This window comes from Zea mays, chromosome 4, assembly GCF_902167145.1.
Source record: "Zea mays cultivar B73 chromosome 4, Zm-B73-REFERENCE-NAM-5.0, whole genome shotgun sequence".
In the NCBI taxonomy this organism is placed as follows: Eukaryota; Viridiplantae; Streptophyta; class Magnoliopsida; order Poales; family Poaceae; genus Zea; species Zea mays.
Window position 1 is genome coordinate 167474547 of NC_050099.1, and position 22781 is coordinate 167497327.

At 49.2% G+C, this 22781-nt stretch overlaps 1 protein-coding gene across 7 annotated transcripts; it reads right to left on the reverse strand.

The window, feature by feature from the left end:
- Positions 1–10863: 10863 nt before the first annotated feature.
- Positions 10864–14661, reverse strand: LOC103653994 (protein NRT1/ PTR FAMILY 7.3). 7 transcript variants are annotated; one of them, XM_023302368.2, is made up of 6 exons: positions 14436–14630; positions 14218–14311; positions 13469–13572; positions 13118–13249; positions 12664–12881; positions 10864–12550 (listed from the first exon to the last, which is right to left on the reverse strand). In XM_023302368.2, exons 4-6 carry the CDS (start codon positions 13242–13244, stop codon positions 11147–11149), a joined length of 1749 nt encoding a protein of 582 aa, XP_023158136.1. In that variant the 5' UTR covers positions 13245–13249; positions 13469–13572; positions 14218–14311; positions 14436–14630; the 3' UTR covers positions 10864–11146. The 7 variants fall into 7 exon arrangements, with proteins under 7 accessions (XP_023158136.1, XP_008679038.1, XP_023158135.1 ...); XM_008680816.4 differs by lacking the exon at positions 13469–13572 and having other exon boundaries at positions 14436–14661; XM_023302367.2 differs by lacking the exon at positions 14218–14311 and having other exon boundaries at positions 14312–14630.
- Positions 14662–22781: the final 8120 nt, after the last annotated feature.

Here is a 22781-nt window from a genome sequence, read left to right on the forward strand (position 1 = left end):
GATCGAGTCACTCGTGTGGACTGATCCCTGACTTAATCGTACCCATCAGGCCTTTGCAGCTTTATGCTGATGGGGGTTACCAGCTGAGAATTAGGCGTCTTGAGGGTACCCCTAATTATGGTCCCCGACAGTAGCCCCCGAGCCTCGAAGGGAGTGTTAGCACTCGCTTGGAGGCTTTTGTCGCACTTTTTTGCAAGGGGACCAGCCTTTCTCGGTTGCCTTTCGTTCCGGCGGGTGCGCGCGAGCGCACCCGCCGAGTGTAGCCCCCGAGGCCTCGGAGGAGTGGTTACACTCCTTCGAGGTCTTAATACCTCGCGTAACACTACACTCGGCGCGGTACCAACAGTCCCTGCGACGCTACCACGCCCGAGGGGTCCGGGACCGAGAACTCCAGGTGGGCGATCTGGTGCTCCGGCTGCGGCAAGACGCCCGAGGGAGGCACAAGCTCACGCCCCCCTGGGAAGGGCCATTCGTCATCGCCAAAGTTCTGAAGCCCGGAACATACAAGCTGGCCAACAATCAAGGCGAAATCTATGGCAACGCTTGGAACATCAAACAGCTACGTCGCTTCTACCCTTAAGATGTTTTCAAGTTGTTCATATACCTCGCACCTACGCAGAGTTTAGTCGTCAAGGAAGGGTCGGCCTAGCCTCGGCAAAGCCCGACCCTCCCTCGGGGGCTAAAAGGGGGGAGACCCCCTCTGCGTCGAATTTTTTCCTCGAAAAAGGACCTCTTTTTAGCAGGATTTCTTTCGTGCTTCTTGACTACTTCGAAAAGCGGATCCTGGAAACGACGGAGTACACGTAAGCAGCCAAGGCTGACCGAGCCGAGGGACTCCTACGCCTCCGGGATACGGATACCTCACTCATCACCTTCTGCGATAAGTAACTTGCGCTCGGATAAAGCGACCCCATGGACCGAACAAGTCTTCACGTTCGGAAGTTCTCCTGCCAAAGCAGTCCTTCAAGCTTTCTCGACTGAGTCGGGGACAGGGCCTCATGGACGGGTGAAAGTACGCGTAAGCGGCAAGGCCGACCGAGCCGAGGGATTCCCACGCCTCCGGGATACGGATACCTCACTCGTCCCTTCCGCGAAAAACAACTCTCGCTCACACAAACATCCCTGTTACCGATAGAGTCCAGATGCTCGAAACAAGAGGAAAAAAGGCGCAGCTTCGCAAGCGCGGCGAGGGTGTGTTTTTTCTGGCCTCGGCGGCCGCAGAAAGCACACGCCACAAGATGATCTGATCCTGCAGGCTCGGGTCTTCACGCTGAAGGGAGCCATAGCACCCTCGGCATCGACGACGTCTTCAGCAAAGTCCGACCCAGCCTCGGGCGGCGACGCGATCCAGGGACTCCTCCGGGAATCCGGCCCGAGCAGGCGGCATGCAACCGCGCCAGGTGGACACGCTTCTCCAACTTCTGACACGTCAGCTTGGGAACCCAGGCCCACGCGTCGAAAAACCGGCGCGCCAGTTGCTACATGCAAGCAACCGCACCGCTACTTGTGCCACCATCGCGCCTCTTCGGTTGCGGAGCCAATGCCGCGACTCGAGGCAACCCAACAGCGCCAGCCTGGCGCGTCGGTCAAAGCAACCGAAAGTGGGCCGGCAGTAATAACGGTGGCAGGCGGGCGGGCGCAGCGGTCACGTCGTCAGCCAGGCTCACGTCCCATCCCGGGACAGCAAGAGAGCCTCCTCTCACGGCGTGGAAACGGTGCACCCGTGACCCGTCCCTCGAACGGATCGCACACGCGCAACGGCCGCCCCGCCAACCACTCGCCCCGTCGCATTTACTCCGCGGCGGGACAGGCGGCGTCTCTGACGGGAGGAGCGCGCGACGCTTCACCTTCGCCATAATAACCGCGTCAGAAAAGGTACGCCACGTCGTCCGATTTCGTATCCTTTTCCGTTTTCCTCTTTCTCTATCTCTTGCAACAGGGACCGGGAAAGGGGGATGCCTCGAAAGGGATCCTTCTCCGCGAAGGAACCGGGCTCCGAGCCCCCCACTACTGATCAGGGGTTCGAAGGCTGGCCCTCCGAAGGGTTCAACAGCCGCCTCAGATCGCGTGGGCCCGACACCCACTACTGGTCAGGGGTTCGAAGGCCAGCCCCCCGAAGGGTTCCATGGCCGCCTCAGGCTACTCGGGCTCCGCGCCCATTACTGATCAGGGGTTCGAAGGCTGGCCCCCGAAGGGTTCACAGTCGCCTCAGACACCGAGCGAGGGATGACCAGGGGTACGTTCGATACATAACCGAGGCTCGGGCTGCGCTCCCGAGGTACCCTAGGACATTTCCGAGACCAGCGGGAACGATCTTGTAACGGAATCCCATCGGAGGGAGGCATCGAGCCCTCGGACCCCGTCGCCAGGGGACCGGGTCCGGCAAATCACCCGCAGGTACTTTTGGGCGTGCCTCTGGGCCCCTAGCCGACCCCCAACGAACGGGGCACGGACGTCCACTCGGATTACCCGCTTGCAGCTCACCGGAGACACCATGTTCGGTGCCCATCGAGGGTAACATGGCGCACTCCCCCCTCCTCCTTGCGGAAAGGCGACGTAGGGGCGTATGTAAAAAGTCGAGTCTGTCCCTGATCGTCCTCTCGCCCTGTGCGGAGGCTCGGGGGCTGCTCTCGCAAAAACCGGCTCCGGCCAAATCGTTGACAGTGTCAACATACCAGCCCGAGAGCTTGGGCCCCGACCGTGCACCCGGGCTACGGCCAGTTCGCATGAGGGAACGACCAGGCCAGCCGAAGCGTTACGCGAGGTATTAAGACCTCGAAGGAGTGTAACCACTCCTCCGAGGCCTCGGGGGCTACACCCGGCGGGTGCGCTCGCGCGCACCCGCCGGAACGAAAGGCAACCGAGAAAGGCTGGTCCCCTTGCAAAAAAGTGCGACAAAAGCCTCCAAGCGAGTGCTAACACTCCCTTCGAGGCTCGGGGGCTACTGTCGGGGACCATAATTAGGGGTACCCTCAAGACGCCTAATTCTCAGCTGGTAACCCCCATCAGCATAAAGCTGCAAAGGCCTGATGGGTACGATTAAGTCAGGGATCAGTCCACACGAGTGACTCGATCATGCTTCACCCGAGCCTAGCCTCGGCCAAGGGCAGCCGACCTCGAGAGACTTCCGTCTCGCCCGAGGCCCCCTTTTTATGGCGGACACATCACCGGCTCGCCCGAGGCCTTGGCTTCGCTCAGAAGCAACCTTGACTAAATCGCCACACCGACTGACCAAATTGCAGGGGCATTTAACGCAAAGGTGGCCTGACACCTTTATCCTGACACGCGCCCCCGGCAGAGCCGAAGTGACCGCCGTCACTCCACCGCCCCACTAACCAGTCTGACAGAGGGACAGCGCCGCCTGCGCCACTCCGACTGCAGCACCACTCGACAGAGTGAGTCTGACCGGCAGTCAGGTCTTGACAAAGGCGCCACGGCGAACTCCGCTCCGCCCGACCCCAGGGCTCGGACTCGGGCTAAGACCCGGAAGACGGCGAACTCCGCTCCGCCCGACCCCAGGGCTCGGACTCGGGCTAAGACCCGGAAGACGGCGAACTCCGCTCCGCCCGACCCCAGGGCTCGGACTCGGGCTAAGACCCGGAAGACGGCGAACTCCGCTCTGCCCGACCCCAGGGCTTGGACTCGGGCTAAGACCCGGAAGACGGCGAACTCCGCTCCGCCCGACCCCAGGGCTCGGACTCGGGCTAAGACCCGGAAGACGGCGAACTCCGCTCCGCCCGACCCCAGGGCTCGGACTCGGGCTGAGACCCGGAAGACGACGAACTCCGCTCCGCCCGACCCCAGGGCTCGGACTCGGGCTGAGACCCGGAAGACGACGAACTAACGCTCCGCCCGACCCCAGGGCTCGGACTCGGGCTGAGACCCGGAAGACGACGAAACTCCGCCTCGCCCGACCCCAGGGCTCGGACTTCGCCCTGGCCTCGGCCGAACGACTTCCGCCTCGCCCGACCCATGGCTCGGGCTCGGCCACGGCAACAGAAGACGGACTCGACCTCGGCTTCGGAGGAACCCCCACGTCGCCCTGCCTAGGGCACAGACCGCCACGTCAACAGGAAGCGCCATCATCATCCTACCCCGAATCGACTCGGGTCACGGAGAACAAGACCGGCGTCCCATCCGGCCAGCTCCGCCAGAGGGGCAATGATGGCGCTCCACAAGCTCTATGACGACGGCGGCCCCCAGCTCTCTTACGGAAGCAGAACGACGTCAGCAGGGACTCGACCGCTCCAACAGCTGTCCCTCCGCCAGGCTCCGCCGCACCTCCGACAGCCACGACATCACACCAGCAGGGTGCCCAGATCTCTCCGGCTGCCACATTGGCATGTACCTAGGGCGCTAGCTCTCCCTCCGCTAGACACGTAGCGCTCTGCTACACCCCCCATTGTACACCTGGATCCTCTCCTTACGACTATAAAAGGAAGGACCAGGGCCTTCTCAGAGGAAGGTTGGCCGCGCGGGATCGAGGACGGGACAGGCGCTCTCTTGGGGCCGCTCGCTTCCCTCACCCGCGTGGACGCTTGTAACCCCCCTACTGCAAGCGCACCCGACCTGGGCGCGGGACGAACACGAAGGCCGCGGGACTTCCACCTCTCTCACGCTCGACTCCGGCCACCTCGCCTCTCCCCCCTTCGCGCTCGCCCACGCGCTCGACCCATCTGGGCTGGGGCACGCAGCACACTCACTCGTCGGCTTAGGGACCCCCTGTCTCGAAACGCCGACAGGATCCATCCTTCTTCTTGTTGGCGGACTCCCTTGATGGAGCCTTCCCGTGGCTTGTAGCGGACTTCTCACTGCCGATCACCATCTTCTTGGCGTGATCTCCCGACATCACTTCGAGCGGTTAAGCTCAAATGAAGCACCAGGTTCTGATACCAATTGAAAGTCGCCTAGAGGGGGGGTGAATAGGGCGAATCTGAAATTTATAAACTTAAGCACAACTACAAGCCGGGTTAGCGTTAGAAATATTAACGAGTCCGAGAGGGAGGGCGAAAAACAAATCGTAAGCAAATAAGGAGTGAGACACAAGGATTTGTTTTACCGAGGTTCGGTTCTTGCAAACCTACTCCCCGTTAAGGTGGTCACAAAGACCGGGTCTCTTTCAACCCTTTCCCTCTCTCAAACGGTCACTTAGACCGAGTGAGCTTCTCTTCTCAATCAAACGGGACACAAAGTCCCCGCAAGGACCACCACACAATTGGTGTCTCTTGCCTCGGTTACAATTGAGTTGATCACAAGAAAGAATGAGAAAAAGAAGCAATCCAAGCGCAAGAGCTCAAATGAACACAAGTCACCCTCTCACTAGTCACTATTTGATTGGAAATGATCTATGGACTTGGGAGAGGATTTGATCTCTTTGGTGTGTCTTGTATTGAATGCTATAGCTCTTGTAAGGTGTGGGAAGTCAGAAAACTTGGATGCAATGAATGGTGGGTGGTTGAGGGTATTTATAGCCCCAACTACCAAACTAGCCGTTTGGTGAAGGCTGCTGTCGCATGGCGCACCGGACACTGTCCGGTGCGCCTGCCACGTCACCTGGCCGTTGGATTCCGACCGTTGGAGTTTCTGTCTTCTGGGCCACCGGACAATCCGGTGGTGAACCGGACAGCCACTGTTCACTGTCTGATGCGCCATCTGGCTCTGCTCTAACTCTGGCGTGCACTGTAGCGCATTTAATGCCTTCTGCAGACGACCGTTGGCGCGAAGTAGCCGTTGCCCTGCTGGCACACCGGACAGTCCGGTGAATTATAGCGAAGCGGCCTCCAGAATTCTCGAAGGTGAGCAGTTCGGAGTTGGAGTCCCTGGTGCACCGGACACTGTCCGGTGGTGCACCGGACAGTCCGGTGTGCCAGACCAGGGCACACTTCGGCTGACTTTAGCTCTCAATATTTGAATCCTTTCTCGGTCTTTTTATTGGTTTGTTGTGAACCTTTGGCACCTGTAGAACTTATAATCTAGAGCAAACCAGTTGGTCCAATTGTTTGTGTTGGGCAATTCAACCACCAAAATCAATTTCGGAAAGGTGTAAGCCTATTTCCCTTTCAGGTATATTGGATAAGCATCTGTTTAAAAGAGTTAGCCTACCACCTAGACTCAAAAATCTACCCTGCCACCCAGCGAGCCTTTTTTCCAATTTTCAATCATGGGCACCCAGAGACTTTTATTTATCTTCTTATTATCAATTGGCACCCCAAGATATTTCATAGGGAGACAACCAATAGGACAGGTGAAGATATCAGCATACAAATAGTCAATTTCCTTAGCTTTTCCAAAACACAAAATTTCACTTTTGTGAAAGTTTAGTTTCAACCCCGACATGCTTTCAAACAAACACAAAATGAATTTAAGATTTCTGGCACCTTCTAAACAATCTTGAATAAGAAAAATGGTATCATCAGCATATTGTAGGCAGCAACATCATTTTGGATGATATGAGGAATCAAACCCTCAATCAGACCCTCAACTTGAGCTTTATGAATCATGCACGCCAAGCCATCAGCAACCAAATTGAACAAGAGAGGAGAAAAAGGATCTCCTTGTCTAACCCCTTTATGAGTGGTGAAGTAAGGCCCTAATGTATCATTAGTTTTAATGGCTACTTTGCCACCTCGCACAATTCTCATTACCCAATCACACCAAGTACTCTCAAAACCTTTTTTCCATCATGGTATAGAGGACATGCCAATTTACTTTGTCATAGGCTTTTTTTCAAAATCAATTTTAAGGACCACACCGCTTTGATTTTTCCTCTTAACCTCATGAAGAATTTCATTAAGGGAGATGACCCCATCCATAATGTATTTGTTTTTAATGAAGCCGTATTGTGAGTCACTTATCACCTTTGTGATACAACTCGCCAGCCTGTTATTCAAAACTTTGGAGATAATTTTATAACACACATTCAAAAGACAGATAGGTCTGAAGTTCTTCATGTCAACCACATTATCAACCTTTGGTAACAAAGTAACCATCCCATAATTCAGTCTTTCAATATTAAGATTTCCAACATAAAAATCCTTGAATAAGTTCAAAATATCCACTTGAATCAAATCCCAAAAGTTTTGAAAGAATTCAGCAGGAAAACCATCCGGACCAGGAGCACTATTATGCTTCATCTCGAAAATCACTTTTTTAATCTCATTAATGGAAAAAGGAGCCGTCAGAAATGATCTGTTAGTGTCCGACAACTGATTCATATTGAGATTAGAAATATTAATACTAGATAGAACAGAAGGGCCAAAAAGATCTTTATAATAAGAAGAAGCAATTTTATTGATACCTTCAGAATCATTCACAGAAACACCATCATGACACAAAAATGGGATTTTAACACGTCGCTTCCGACCTTTCGCTAAAAGGTGAAAGAATTTAGTATTTTCATCACCCTCATTGATGAATTTCTCTCTCGCAGTTTGTTTTTTTTGCAACTTTCTTCTTCCATGATTTTTTTCAAATTCCACTCCAAATCGAGCTTTTCGATTCTTTCAGCATCCGAAATACCCATAACTTCACATTTTTTTAATCTAAAATGTCAATTTTCTTCATCAGTTCTTTTTTTAATTTCAAATATCTACTTTCAACGTTAATATTCCAACCTTTCAACAGCTTCTTGAGACACTTTGTTTTTTCTTTCCAAATCTCAATACTCTTTTTACCTCTAACAGACAGAGCCCAATTATTTTCAACCAAAATCCTAAAATCAGGTCTAAGCCTCCAATATAACTCATATCTAAAATCTCTCACAATAGGGGGAGTAAAATCAGTTTTGAGACATAAAGGCACATGATCAGAAAAAGATCTACTAAGACCAGAAACATTCACATTATTAAAATGCAGATCCCACTCTAGGCTAACAAGAAATCTGTCCAACTTTTCATAAGTGGGGGGATTTCTATTATTAGACCAGGTAAAAAGCCTACCACTAAGCTCCATCAGATCATGTATATCAATAATAGAGTTAAATAAGGAACTCCACTTATTGGTGCCACCAAGTTTGTTTTTATCTGATTCTTTTCTAAGAATGTTAAAGTCGCCACCAATCAACATTGGATGAGAGCATTTGGAGCAAAAAGAGGATAACTCACTCAGGAATTTCTGTTTTTGATCATTTTGAGCAGCCTCATAAACATTAATAAAATTCCAAATAAATCCTTATTCCTTTTGAATCACGAATACGAATCATAAATTCTCCCAATTCTTTCTCTCTAACATCAAAAATGTCAGCATCAAACCCTACCAGCAAGCCTCCAGACCTACCATTAGGGGGAGACCAGACCCAAGCAAAATTCCTGTTACCACCAATGAAGTTCAACCAAGAGTCATCAAAGTTTTTCTTGTTGGTTTCTTGCAAACCAATAAAATCAATTCTCTCTCTCCTAATAATATCTCGAAGGAACTCACTTTTCACTTCTTTACCCAGACCCTTACAGTTCCAAATTAAACCAATCATTCTGAACAATTTTGGGTATGCCCCTCATTGCGACCTCTCCACTTAATAGGGATGTTCCTATTATTGGGAGATTTACTATCCTTTTTTTCTTCCTCACAGTATTTTTCCTGTGATAAATTTTACGGCCTTTCCTGAGAACCATAACATCATCAAGATCAGTCAAAGCATTATCCACACTTTCATTATGACTATTATTATCCACATCAGAATCAAGAATGTCTACCTTGGAATTATCAACATTAAACTTAACAGATTGAACAACCAAATTTTTTCTAGAAAGCTCTAAGGATTTAATCAGGTTTAATTTTTCCACAGCATCATTAAAAGAAGAACCTAATTCAACCCCTATTTTATGAGCAACATCCATAAGAACAACATTATCAGTATTAAGAACAGAAAAATGATTGTATGACGTACCTTTGTTAATGAATGCATCTTTAGCCATTGCTCTTGCTGCTGCCTTATCTGCAATCTTCATTTCCTCAGTAGACTCCAACCTGCTGCTCCTCCTAACTCCTTCTGCCAGCTCTCCTTCCATGATCCTCCTTTCTTAACTCCAACATTCTTACCAACATCTTCAGAGAAAGAAACATTTGTATTCATTTTTCTTTTCTCTTGAGGAGGAGAAGGAATAAGTTCATCATCCTTGATGAATTCCTCCAGATCTTGGGAATCCAACAAATCATCCTCACTTTCATTGTAATCATCATCTTCATTACCCTGACTGTCAAGGTATCCTTTGGCTCCTTCAGAGCTTTTCCTAATCTTCATACTATTAGAATGTTCAGACAGAGACCCAGCTACATTGACATGAACTGAAGAAACCTTTAAGGGAGATTTTCCCTTAACATCCCTGCCAGATTCTTCATCACCACTTTTGGCTTTTTTAACATATTTCTCAAAAGAGAGGTCACCAAAGCCTTGTCTATCAACAGAACCCCTCTTGCCCAGATTTATAGATTCATCATTCCACCCTTCGTCAGTAATATTATCAATTTTAAATAAGATGTCATACAGAAAAGGTTTGACACCAACTTCAATGATAGGGAGAATCATGGCCACACTCTTAATATGAACTTTAAATCTTACAATATCTTTAGAGTTTAAAGATAAAATGTCCACTTCCTCCACAGCCCCAATTGTAGAGCCCAATTCACAGATAGCCTGGTAATTCTGAAGTTCTTCAGGCACATTTTCAGCCACAATCCAAACAAAGTGGAGTTTGGATTTTGGCTTAGTCTGAGAGCTCCACGAAGATACAGAGATTTTTGCACCAGACAATTTCATCTTCAGTTCAGGGAAATTAATCATCTCATCAAGCCTCTCTTGAGAAGGAAATTGCATCAGGAAACCAGAGTGACACTTGATGGCTTTCCAAGTACGGCCCTAGGGGAAATGAAAACCGAAATCCTTCTCAAGATCCTCAGCCTTGATCAAGCCCTCAACAATTTTAACCAAACCTATAAAACTGCGCTTCGGTTTATTTGACAACGGTTTGGAGAAATGAGAGGAGTAAAACCCTAATCCATCCGCCGCCATCCCAACAATAGGCATGCAAGGCTTGTTTTGTTTGGGGAGAACGCACCGAGCGGTATTATGTGTTTCCTTGCGACAGATCTCACACCACAAAGATTTGAAGCACTCCCTAGCATGATGGCCATCCATACCGCATTTTTGACAGAAAACCCTACGCACCATTTCATTCTCTAACTTCAGAATGGGAGGAGGATGGGTTTTAAGAATACTTGTCTGACCGCCATCGTCGGAAGACGAGATAGGGATATCATCTTTGTTCTTAGGCTTTCCAGTCCCCGGCTTCAAGCGCCAGCTAAGGCTCCGGTTCTTTCCCCAGGATTGGGATCCCTGAGGCGCTTCTTTCGGCCCCCAACGGTCCCAGTTAGGGTTACGGTTCTTCGGATCCATCGGGAGCGGAGCAGCAGAGAGACCCGGGAGGGGCCACTCCTCGGCGATCGCGGGCGGACGAAACGGAGAAGAAAACCAACCACTGCAGAAACTAGAACGCGACGAGCACGGGAGAGACCAGAGCCGAGAGAGATGCGACACGAAATGGGGGAAAGAATGTGATCCAACGAAGTCGGGCGGAAACCCTAGCCGCTTACCTGAAGACAATCCTCCACCGCGCACCGACGTGTCTGCACGTTGCACTGGGCCGAGCGAAGCCGTCTCCTCAGAAGACCGACCAATGCAGGGGGATTGCGAGGGGGGGCCCATGTACCACGGGCGCGACGTCACGGGCCGACGATGAACAGGAAGACAACGCGGTGGGAGCAGGGCTCGGCTCTTTCTTTTTTTTCCTCCGCATTTTCCTCCCCAATCTTCTAAATCGCTTATCGGTACAACTCTTCATGTAAATGGTTTACTAAAATCACTCATCATTAAATATAATTACGTGCCGTCCTAAGGCACAGATAGTGTACTATCCATATATAATTATTGCATTAGTACTTCACATGAGGTTACTTGGATCATCTGACCAAAGATACATAACAACATGGGCCATCCAACGCCGAGCGGATGGTTACATATTCTTTGACATTTTATTTCCTCTCTCTCTCTCTCCTCTCTCTATAAGACTATACGGGCATACGGCCAGGGGCCAGCCCGGCACGTCTCTGAACCTGAAAACTGAAGGCCCGAGGTCCAGTATGCAGTGGCTAGCTAGACGTGCGCAGAGACCTTTCTCCTGTTATCGCCGTCGCCGCCGTCAAGCTTGATGCCCTTGTACCACATGGCACAGGCGACGTAGACGGCGAGGTCCACGAGCGAGAGAGCGGCGAGGAGGAAGTAGAACCTGTCGAGGTGTCCTGAGTTAAGGTTCCCAGGGATCCACCCCGGACGCTTCTCACCGGCGGTGAGGCTCGTGACTACGCTCACCAGCATGATGCTCACGTAGTTCCCCAGCGAGATGGACGCCATGCACAGCGCGCTGCCGAAGCTCTTGACGCCGTCGGGCGCCTGCCCGTTGAAGAACTCCAGCTGCCCCACGTACATGAACACCTCCGACGCCCCGATCAGCGCGTACTGCGGCACCTGCCACAGCACGCTCAGGGAGCTCGGCTGGTCCGGGGCCGCCACGCGCTTCAGCCGCTCCACCTCCACCACGCCCGCCACCACCATCGCCGCCATGCCGATCACGAGCCCGACGCCCATGCGCTGCAGCTCGGTCAGGCCCTGCGGGTTGCCTGACAGCCGCGCCATGACGGGCACCAGCACCCGCCGGTAGATGGCGATGAACGCCAGCACGCTGAGGACGTCGAACAGCGACATGCTCGCGGCGGGGAAGTGGAACGACCCGATGTTGGTGTCCATGGTGGCGCCCTGCTCCACGAACAGCGACGCCATCTGGGTGAACACCACCGAGTACACGATCGTGCACAGCCAGATGGGCAGCATCCTCAGGATGCACTTCACCTCCTCCACCTGCGTCACCGTGCAGAGCCGCCACGGACCCTCCTCCTCCTCCTCCTCCGTGATCGTCGCCGCCTTGTCGAGGAACCTGAGCCCGTCGCTGTGAAGGATCTTGCGGATGCCCGAGACCTTAGGGTCCTCTCCTGCTTCCACCACCTCGTGGAGGAGCTCGCCACGCGGGACCTCGGCGCGCCACTTGCGCAGCGCGGCGACGAACACCTGCGCGACGCGGGTGAGCGGGTTGCCGCTCGGCTTGAAGTGGCGGTAGCCGGGCGTGCCGAGCAGGAAGAGCACGAGCGCCAGCGCCGCGGCGGCCGCCGAGACCCAGAACCCCATGACCCACCGCCCCGAGTCCTCGTAGTACACCAGCACCGTGTTGGAGAGCAGGGAGCCGACGTTGAGCGCCAGGTAGAAGTAGCTGAAGAAGGCCACCTTGGAGCGCGCCTCCTCGGGGTCCGTCTCGTCGAACTGGTCCGACCCGAACGTCGCGATGGAAGGCTGGTACCCTCCGTTGCCGAACGCGATCATGTAGGTGGACAGGTAGAACAGCGCGACGCCGGGCGCCGACGGCCCGTCGCAGTGCGCCTTGACGCCGCCGCAGCCGGACGGCTTCACCAGCAAGAGCCATGACGCGAGCGACAGGACCACCAGCCCCTGAGCATCCAAAGAACAAACACAGGCTAGTATAGTAAGAACAGTAGTGCGCCGACAGAAACATGCATGAGACTGATGGCGGTTGATCAGCATCTGAAGACGATCGCACGCACCATCACGTAGATGATCTGGAAGACGGCGCACGTGACGTATCGGCCCCAGTAGGAGTCGCTGAGGAAGGCGCCGATGAGCGAGAAGATGTAGACGGTCCCAGTCCACTTGCTGATGCTGTTGGCCGCCTCGGCGTTGCCCTGGTGGAGCACCCGGCGCAGGAACACCACGAGGTTCACGCCGACGCCGAAGAAGGCGCACGTCGCGAGCCCATAGTTAGCTGCATCGGTAACAGAGACGGAAAGGGTTGCGGCGATAAATTACACAGTTGAATTAACTGTTCGAATCTGGAGTTCTTTACAGAATCAGAATCTAGTAGCTAGCAATCATGTACAGAGGCCAGAGGGAAGCATTACTCATCAGGCATCATGTGAGATGTTTACAACATCTCTCTCTCTCTTTCTTTCTTTCTTTCTTTCTTTCTTTCTATTTTTTAAATAAAAAACAAGCTTTTACCTAGCAGCAGGATGGCAGATCTCCATCTTCCGGTGGTTGTCTTGACAGCTGGGTTTCCTCGCCTGTCCATGGACCCATCTTCAGTGGCGGGAGAGATCCATTTGGAATCAACAGTGGTAGCATCCATCAGCCCTGTCCAGTGTCCAGTGAGTTTATTAGTTTCTACTGTGTATTTTAGCTGTTTAGTTCAGGATACTGTTCCACAGCAGTCCTGGTCCTGCATATGTATATTTCAGTTCCATGCATGATGTGGAAACTCAGCAACTGTTCCGACCAAAATGAACCTGTTAATTACGACTGCATGTGAACTCTGAAATGCGTAGTACACACTACATATCTCTAACAGGATACTTTTTTTATCGCTCGATTTTATTCCCCGCGTCCTCCTCCTCAGGAGTTTCTGCAGTCTTCCGTCTTCTCCTAACGAAGCGTTGAGCCGGCAAGATTTGTTTAACCTGTGAATGTGATATGCCATGTCTCATGTCGTTAGGGACGACCAAGTAGCAATAGATTACTCAGTGCAGTAGGCTTCCCACACTCATAAGCATATAACGCTTCCTAACTCTGATTTAGATCGACATACAGCTATTGATTAATTGTATTAAAGTATAACGAAGCTGAGCAATGCAAAAGACGATGTCTTTTTTTTCTGCCCCTGAATCAAGTGCACTAGCACTAGCGGGAAAACACAAGCAGAGACGGCCGGCCATCGTATGCCGTCGTCGTCAGCTGGCTCTCTTGGCATGATCTGCTGCTCTCTGTCTCTGCACGTATCAATACCAGACAACACACTGCTTCCGGAAACGAAGCAGCTACCTGTGCGTCAGGCCAAAGCATCGTGTAAACCATGCACGCGCATACAGTGGTATAGGCATAGTAGTAGGCTCGGCAAATGGTATAGTAGCGCGGCAGTGCAGGGACAGGGAGCGTACTCTTACACAGACCAGCGATTCCTACACTTCCGTTCCTAGTCGTATCGCAGATTAAGCACGACGGACAGATAACTTGATGGCAACTGTGAGATCATCGTCGGTACCTCTAATTAACTCTGACGGATTAATATAATAAGCATGTACGTACGTACGTACGTACACGCGTACCTTCGTTGATAAACCCTCCGGTGCGACCACGCAGCAACTCCGGCGACGGGGACGATAGTAGTAGGCACGTCAAGAACGAGAGCGGACCCAGTACCTGTACCGCGACGACGACGCCGGCAAGGCCTCCAGTCATTTACCGGACAAAAAACTCCCAGTAGAAGTGGCGGCGGCCGGTGATCAGCACTCTCTCTCTCTCTCTCTCAACAAGTATCGAGTACCTTCGTGCAGCTAGTGCAGTGGCCAACGATCACTGATCTCCTCTCCACTGGCGGCACGGCAATGCAGCAGCAGACGCCGAGTGGGGAGCGGATAGGAGGTGCGGGGGTTCGGGGGACGCACGGCCGCGTATTTATGAAGAGAAAGCTGGGAGCCGGAGGCCGGAGGGGGGCAGGGGCACGCACGACCCGGCCGACCGGCACCGGAGTAAGTGTTGGTGGCGGTGTTCGTTTTCTCCTGCGACCTGCGGCGGGTAAAAGACCCCCGCCGAGGCGCCGACGCATGTGACAGCGTGCATAGGCCGTGTGCCAGCTGTTTTCTACTTTTCTTGAACCCATTTCCCACAACCCAGAGCCCCTGTGTCGATTTTGTAAGCATAAGAAGCAGCAAGAAAATGCATAGCAAAAGGTGGTGGCAAGCCACACACACTCCATTCTTTATGAAACCTAAGCAAAAGAGAGAATTAATGGTGTCTAAAAAAAAATGAAAATCCTCGATAGTTGAAGGGCTCCAAATTTGAAGGAATGGAAGCTAACAAGGTTGAAGAGACATGATTATCACATAATCATGGAATGGCTCCTTCCGTTAATGCTTCATGGGTACTTGGATAAAGTCGTGTGTAAGGCGCTAGTTGAGCTAAGCTAATTTAATAGATAGCTTTGTGCTATTTTTCTAAATATGATAGAACGGGTATAGAAAGAGATTCATCTGGTCCTCATATGCAAGTTCAGAAAAAAAATCCCTCTGGATGGTTCAATAAAATAAAAACATTTACTTATCCATCCATATGAAGCTAAGATAGGCTGCCTATGCAATATAAATGGATGTATCATATTAAAAGAGCCTTAAAGTAGCTTAGACCAATGATAGGCAATGAGGCGAGTGTAAACCGGTGCATCTTAGAATAATTTAAATTCAAATACAGTTGCATATTTCACGAGTGTATACTTCAAAGATTAACACAATGCTAATGCACCTACTATGTGGTATAATGTATATAAAGACCATCCTTCTAACGACCTTATTTTTTTTCAACAGAAGGGAAATACTCCTAGTGCTTGCATGACCCACATGTCAGTCATAAAAATGGAAGTTTTATTTGTTTTACATGTACATAATTCTGGATGAGACGTGATAATATTTTAAGTAAGAGTTTAGTTCATCGACCTTAATTTTATTTCATGAAGGATTGGAGTCTTTTTTTCATTGGTCTTATTATTTTTTTATATATTTTCTGTACAGCGAGTTTGATTCAGAAAACTTGAATCCAAACATGAACCTACATCGAAGCAACTACATATTATGTGTCGTGAAGAAATATGAGGGGTTACAAATTCCATAGCCGACAAAAATTAGCTTTTTTCCGTCGGCCTTTTCTAATCGACGAAATTAACCACTTTTCATCGGCTGCTCACAAAAAATAGATACTATTCATCTATACATTTACATGAGTTAAATGATGACAGAATTAGACTATGCCCACAGAAATTTGTTATTTTTACAAGTGACACGTAGTTTCGTTAATCTTTATCCGACAAAAGTTATTTATATTATTGTTGGGGACTTGTGGTTGTAGGAGCGGCCACGGAAGGCGGCAATGGAATGTGAAAATAATTGTACCAGAGCCGGGGCAGGTCTTGGTGTATGTTTAGGTTAGAAAATCTACTAGAAATCATCTAGGAAATTCTATTTTATTCAACGGTCATAACAAAAGCATGCTTATTGTCATGGCCATAAATTTGTCAACAAATAGGAGTATCTAGTAGCAAGCATATATAATGTTGTTTTTTTTCCTTTCCTAAATTAATTGACCTCGACGTGAGTGGTCGGAACACAAACACGAGAAGAAAGGCTGGGACAGAGCGGAAAGCTAATAAAATGGTGTTCACGTGAAAAATAAACAAGGTAACCTATTCTACATAAGAAATTAATCGAATCCGTCGCTGTTGGTATCTCGTGGAAATGGCTACCTGACTGACAGACGCACGTTATCTGCCCCTGCGCCGCTAGCTCTCCGCTCGTGACGTCGTCTTCGAGACTTTAAAGATGGTACGGTAATAAGTAGTGGACATGCATCCATTTACATGTCAAACTAAGGTGCCGTTTGGTTCCTAAAATGTAACGTAAATGGTAACGGTAATAGTTTGTATTCGATTACTAGCGGTAACAAGTTTGAATAGGCTAGTATCAATTACTAGTGTGGTATCCGATTACGGTTGGACTTAAACAAACATAATTTAACGTTATTTGTTACCTATTACATTACAAATTTGTGAACCAAACAACACCTAAGTACGTATAGTGGTTATATGGTCCTTGTGAGGACCCAATGCATGGCATAAATAGTGGTGCATCAGTGTGTATAGTTTCAAGGCTTAGTGTATGTTTGGATCCGGTGAGCTAAAGCAAAGTGACTAAAATTTAATCTCTTTAGGAGCTAATTAAAGATCTAAACAGAAAGAGTTATGTTGGAGCGAAGGCGAAGACGCCACCCTTCGCTCGATGCCTTCGTCAGACTCGCTGCAACAACAGAGACAAGACGACTGACAGACTCTACCCTTCGTCCCACGCATCGGAAGACGAAGGCCTACGGCGAAGTCGTCTGGTCCCGCGGCCTCGTCCAACATGGAGGCCTACGTGTGATCTGGCCCATTATAGCAGTCCCTGCGTGGCCGCTACACATTACGGGCCTAATTTGTAAAGGTTTTCCTGTAATTACAGTCTGTAACCCTGCTTTATGGGAATATTCCGGGGATAATCTGGGCGCCTGAGGGCACATGCGTCCTTAACTCAAGACGCTGGGCACTCAGGCACCTATAAATACCCCCGTACAGTGCCCTTGAGGGGGCGGATTCAACAGAGCTATTGTCGTCTCGAGTTGAAACCTTGTTTACACTGTTTTTGCTCCCCCGTTGGATTAACTTGCCCAGGAGAGCAAGTTCCAACATTTGGCGCCCACCGTTCGTGCTACGAAAACACCACCCGCGATGGCACCCAAGAGAACCACCTCGAAGGCTGACGAGGCTGCGAAGGCAGCACTGCTGGCCGAGAAAAAGGGCAAGGCCCTTGTCGACACCACCCACCAAGAGCCCTGCGAAAACGACGCAAACAGCAAGAGACAGCGCAACGAACAACCCACTACCGAAGGCAGCCTTCGCACCTGCAGCTCTGGAGGACAACCGCAACTTCCCCCAGGCCTCGCTCCACCAGAGGGCGCGGACGCCACCGAGGACGGCGAAGTCATCGGCGTTTCGGCCGAAGAGCAGCTACAGCTGCGCGCCTTGCGCATCAAGAACCGCAACCTCCAGAAGCAAAAAGAGATCCTCGAGGCTAAGCGTCAACGTGTGCCCGCACAAGCCAAGGTGCGACAGATGATACACGACGAAGAGCAGAAGGCCCAAGAGCTTGAACAAGAGATCGCGCTCATGCAGAGCGAAGGCAATTCGGCCTGCAACACGACCCACCCCTCCAACAGCGCGCACAAATCGAAGACCTGTTCATCCCTCAGCGCGGACACGCCATCCCTCACGCCACGGCATTCCAAGGCGTCAACTACCTTGACGAGCGAAGTCCCCTGGCACCTCATCTGCAAGTGACACCATGACCCGCTAACTTTAGGGCAGAGACCTATACCAAGTACAACGGCAGCACTGACCCAGCACAGTACATCATGAGCTATCAAGTCGCCGTTGCATCATCCGGAGGGGACGACGCCACAATGGCCAAGTCATTCATCATTGCCCTCGAAGGCCCAGCCCTCACCTGGTACACCAGGTTGCCCCCATTGTCCATCAACTCCTGGAGAAGTCTCCGAGACAAATTCTTGCTCAACTTCCAAGGGTACCGCCCAGACACCGACGTCTTGGCTGAACTCTCACTCTGCAAGCAGCTGGAGCGAGAGACTCTGCGGGAGTATTACCGCAAGTTTCTGACCCTCAAGTCACAACTGTCTTCGGTCGATGACCAGATCGCCAATATAGCAAGTTCCAACAAGTTAAATTCGCTTTGCTTTCGCTTTAGTTCATGGGATCCGAATATGTCCAAGGTAGTTAGTACTTTCCGTTTTGACGCTGTTCTGGTCCTGTTTGGCAGCACATCATCTGCATTTCTCAGGTGCAAACCACTCTAATTTATTTATTGTGCGCAAGAATACTATTTTGCCCTGGGAAACCGCTGTTTGCATAGAAATCTTCCGCTCACATGACGTATGCATCAATTCTCAGACCTGTATTTTACAGCAAGCGGCTTTAAAGTAAATACTTGGCTTTCAAACGTAGTCATGGGATGTCTCTAATTAATGAAAGGCTCGGTATACTCCTTTATCCCAAATATAGAGAATATTTTTTTTGTTTAGATTGTCTCTAGTAACTTCCTATATATCTTTCCTTTACAGTTTCATCTAAAAAATTTCATCCTCTATATCTCCTTTCTTTCTAACAATGTCCTCTAAACCACGTCCTCTATACGCAAATACTTATCTTAGAAATTTTTTTATTTTTTTAAAATTTTTTATACATACGTATTTGTCATATTCTCAAATGTATTATATATATTTTAGTTTTACTAAATCGGTTGTTTAAAGTATTCGAATAGACAGAGGAGAGGAGAGAGAAACTCTAGTACAAGTTGGTTGAAGCCTTTTTCAACTAGCAACTAGCTGGATGCCCGTGCGTTGCAACGGGAATATATAATACCAGTATACTACGATAACTTATATACAAAATCCGTGTTATATTGTTATGAAAAAATGTTTCATAATCAATTTGTGATCCTAGTCATACATAAATTTTGTTATTTTAATCTAGTTATTTCACCACTACATTGCAACCATCAGTATCATGCAGACTTCGATATATGCCACGATTTGTATGGTCTCATCATTGGAGAGCACGAGCACGTTCCACACATGCCGGAAAAATTCCCTCGTACATCGTTAGTCATCAGACACACACCACCATATGCTCTTGCTTAAACAAAAAGGTAAGTGTGTATGTGTTTGCGAAGAGAATTAAAGGCAGGCCGACACAAAAGCTACCCTGACGGTGGTGAGGATGACGAACTGGTCACTGTTGTCGATCCTCCTCTGTGTCACCTCCGGCGCCAAGATGACGCCATAATCCTCGATATAGTAGTCGTCGAACGCACGCGACATGACGAGTACCGATGACTCTTGGTTGGGCTGCCAAACGAAGTGCACCCTGGGCTCATCAGCGAGGTAGTACCCCTGGCCGTTGCACCACCGAATGCGCTATTCCACTACATACATCATGTTCGAGGACACTCACACAACGTCAGCAACGTCCATCGTCCCAGCGCACAAGAATTCATGTCCGGTCAGTAGCGACTTACGTGGCAGGTTGGGCTTCAGGTGGACGATGAGCTGGACGGCGTGATGTCGTCGTCGTCGGATGCGGTGTCCAGAACAACCCGAGAGTCGTCGACGTTGGCGACAACCATGAGGCCCCCCTGCTTAACGATGGATAGCGCGGTGCAGTTGCTCTAGACCGCGTCTAAGCGGCGGCTTCGCGGGAGCTTGTCGTACACAGCGGCGCATGCGACCACGTAAGACTGCTTTTAGAGGTCGAACTGACAGTCGCCAAGCTTCTTCTCATCATCGATGAGCGACGACAACGCGAATGCCTCCTGCTCATGGAGTTTGTTCGGGGTTTGAAGTAGGAAACATGGATTCATGCTTGGCGTTGGTTTATGAAAATGACTCACAAGTCTGATCCATGGAAAAAAATATTACGAAGAAAAAATTTCACACATGCAAAAAAGGGAATTTAAGTATAATGCATTATTCAAACAAAAGAAATAGCATGCAAAGCTCTTCTTTAAATAATATTACCTCCATCCAAAAATATAATTCAAGAATATCGGTGATACTTATCTACTACTACGCATTGTGCAATGGTAGCAAGTGAGCTTGGAGAGAGATGTAGTAGATGTGTTTCCTGTCATAGATGTAGACATAAACACATATAGGTGGGTGTCCGTGCGTTGCAACGGAAACATTTAATATCATGATAACTTATGAACAAATGTGTGTTATACTGTTATGTGAAAATGTTTCGTAATTAATTTGTGATCCTAGCCATACATAAATTTTGTTATTTCAATCTAACTATTTCATCACTACATTGCAACCAACAGTACCGTGTAGACTTCTATACATGATAGCTGAATGCCCGTGCGTTGCAACGGAAATATATAATACCAGTATACTACGATAACTTATATACAAAATATGTGTTATACCGTTATGAGAAAATGTTTCATAATCAATTTGTGATTCTGGCCATACATAAATTTTGTTATTTATAATCTATCTGTTTCACCACTACATTGCAACCATCAGTATCATGCAGACTTTGATATATATCACGATTTGTATGGTCTCATTATTGGAGAGTACGTTTCACACATACCGGAAGAAATTCTCTCGTACATCGTTAGTCATTGGACACGTACCACCATACACTTTTGCTTAAACAAAAAGGTAAGTATGTGTTTGCAAGACTAATGGTCAAACATCGTATAACCACAAAGTTAGAATACTATATTAATATATTAAATAAATTAATCCAATAGACATAGATTAACCCAATTAACATAGGATAAATAAATATCTAATTATAAAAGTATGAAACATGGTATAATCAATGTTGTTACTGCGTAGTAAATATTCATACGAGACTAACACAACTGGAACGATTCAATTTGGAATTAAAATGGGGAAGTTACGAATTTCCAAAGTTTCTATATATTTGATATAAGATTAATTAGGAAATCAATTTTATTGTTGTTTTCATGACAAAACAGAGGTATTATGTGATAAAAATAATATTATAGAATTATAGAAATTGGAATGAACTCATTTGGATTTAATATGAAATTTCCATGAATTAAATGGGTTTCTGCAATTATTTTAAACTAAAAATCAATTTCTAAACTCCTTTTCCCTATTTTCTTTATTTCCTGGACTGCGTCCCAAATTTCAGAAAGATCAGGGGCCAAACTATAAATGTTTTTCTAGACTCAGTGAGCATACAGAGTGGACGGTGGGTTAAACACAAAAGACGTTTTAGTTGAAGTTGTACACAATTCAACATGAGTCATGTTGGCTAGAGGGTGGAAGGTTAGGCATTCTGCTCAATAGATCCAAGGTTTGATCCCTAGGTAGCCATAGTTTGATTTTTTTTTCTGCGCGCGGAAAACTGGTGTGCGGGATTGGACGGCTGAGATTGTAGAACGGTAGAATGGACGACTAAGATCGCAGAATGGCAGAACACGAAAAGGCAGGCTACTATTGCTAACTTAATAAGTAGTAGAGATGTGAGACTAATACTTTAGTTTCTATTTATTATGGGTCATGGAACATTAGTTGTCTTAAATAGGGCCAATCCATTTATTCCAATAAATACGAGTCTTCGACGTATAAAAGACGCACGAATATAGTGAATATTGTTGGATGTTTTAGATGAGATACATAGAATACACCTACTTTGGGACGAGACGAACAAAAAAAGTTGGTGATTCTCGCCTTATATATATATATATATATATATATATATATATATATATATATATATATATATATATATATATATATATAGATATAGATATAGTATTTAGAGCCCTGGGCTTTATTTAACTACAGGAAGCCCTGACCAGGTGTGCAGACCGCACCGGAGCCCTGGGCTTATTGTACCTACCTGTGCTTACGCTAAATTATATTACGAGTTATACTGATGTGTGTATCAGTTTATGCAAATATAGTCTGCGCATATTACGTGAATCGGGCCCACGCCGTCACTATAAAAACACCCCCACGCCGCCAGAGATTAGGTTTTAGCGGCGGCGGCGGTTCCATCGGGCGTGCGAGGAGGCGCCCGTGAGCAGGAGAGCCCCGGCCGCCGCGGCGCTCTCCAGCCGGCGGATTGGCGGTCGTGGAGGGGGCGCGAGGAGGAGCTCAGCGTCTGCGGCGGTACAGCTTCAGGAGGCACCGGTCGGGCGCGGCGGAGTGGGCGGCGGTGGTGCTGTTCATGGTGCTTGCGGTCGTGGTGCTGCTGGGCGCCGTGGCCGTCCTTGTGGTGGTGCTGCTGCTGCAGCCCCGCGTTTCGTACGTGGCGGTGCGGGCGGGCTGGCGGTGCTCTGCGCCTACCCGTTCCGCGTGCCCGCCAGGGGCGTCCTCCCGCTGGCGTACGTGGCGCGCGCGCAGGGCGCCCCGCTGGGCGACACCGGCAGCGCCGCCATGGAGGCCGCGCTCCGCGACGGCGTGGTGCCGTTCCGGGTGGATGGGGAGGCCCGGACGCGATGGAAGGTCGCGGGGATCATCGGCGTCGACC

Bases quoted from the DNA above. Each gene is read 5' to 3' on its own strand.
- LOC103653994 (XM_008680811.4), bottom strand. From the start codon at position 14,350: ATGACTGGAGGCCTTGCCGGCGTCGTCGTCGCGGTACAGGTACTGGGT. The intron at 13,250-14,217 runs GTACGCGTGTAC...GACACTGGACAG, and splicing joins CGGAGGGTTTATCAACGAAG to GGCTGATGGATGCTACCACT. The intron at 12,882-13,117 runs GTAAAAGCTTGT...TTACCGATGCAG, and splicing joins ATCTGCCATCCTGCTGCTAG to CTAACTATGGGCTCGCGACG.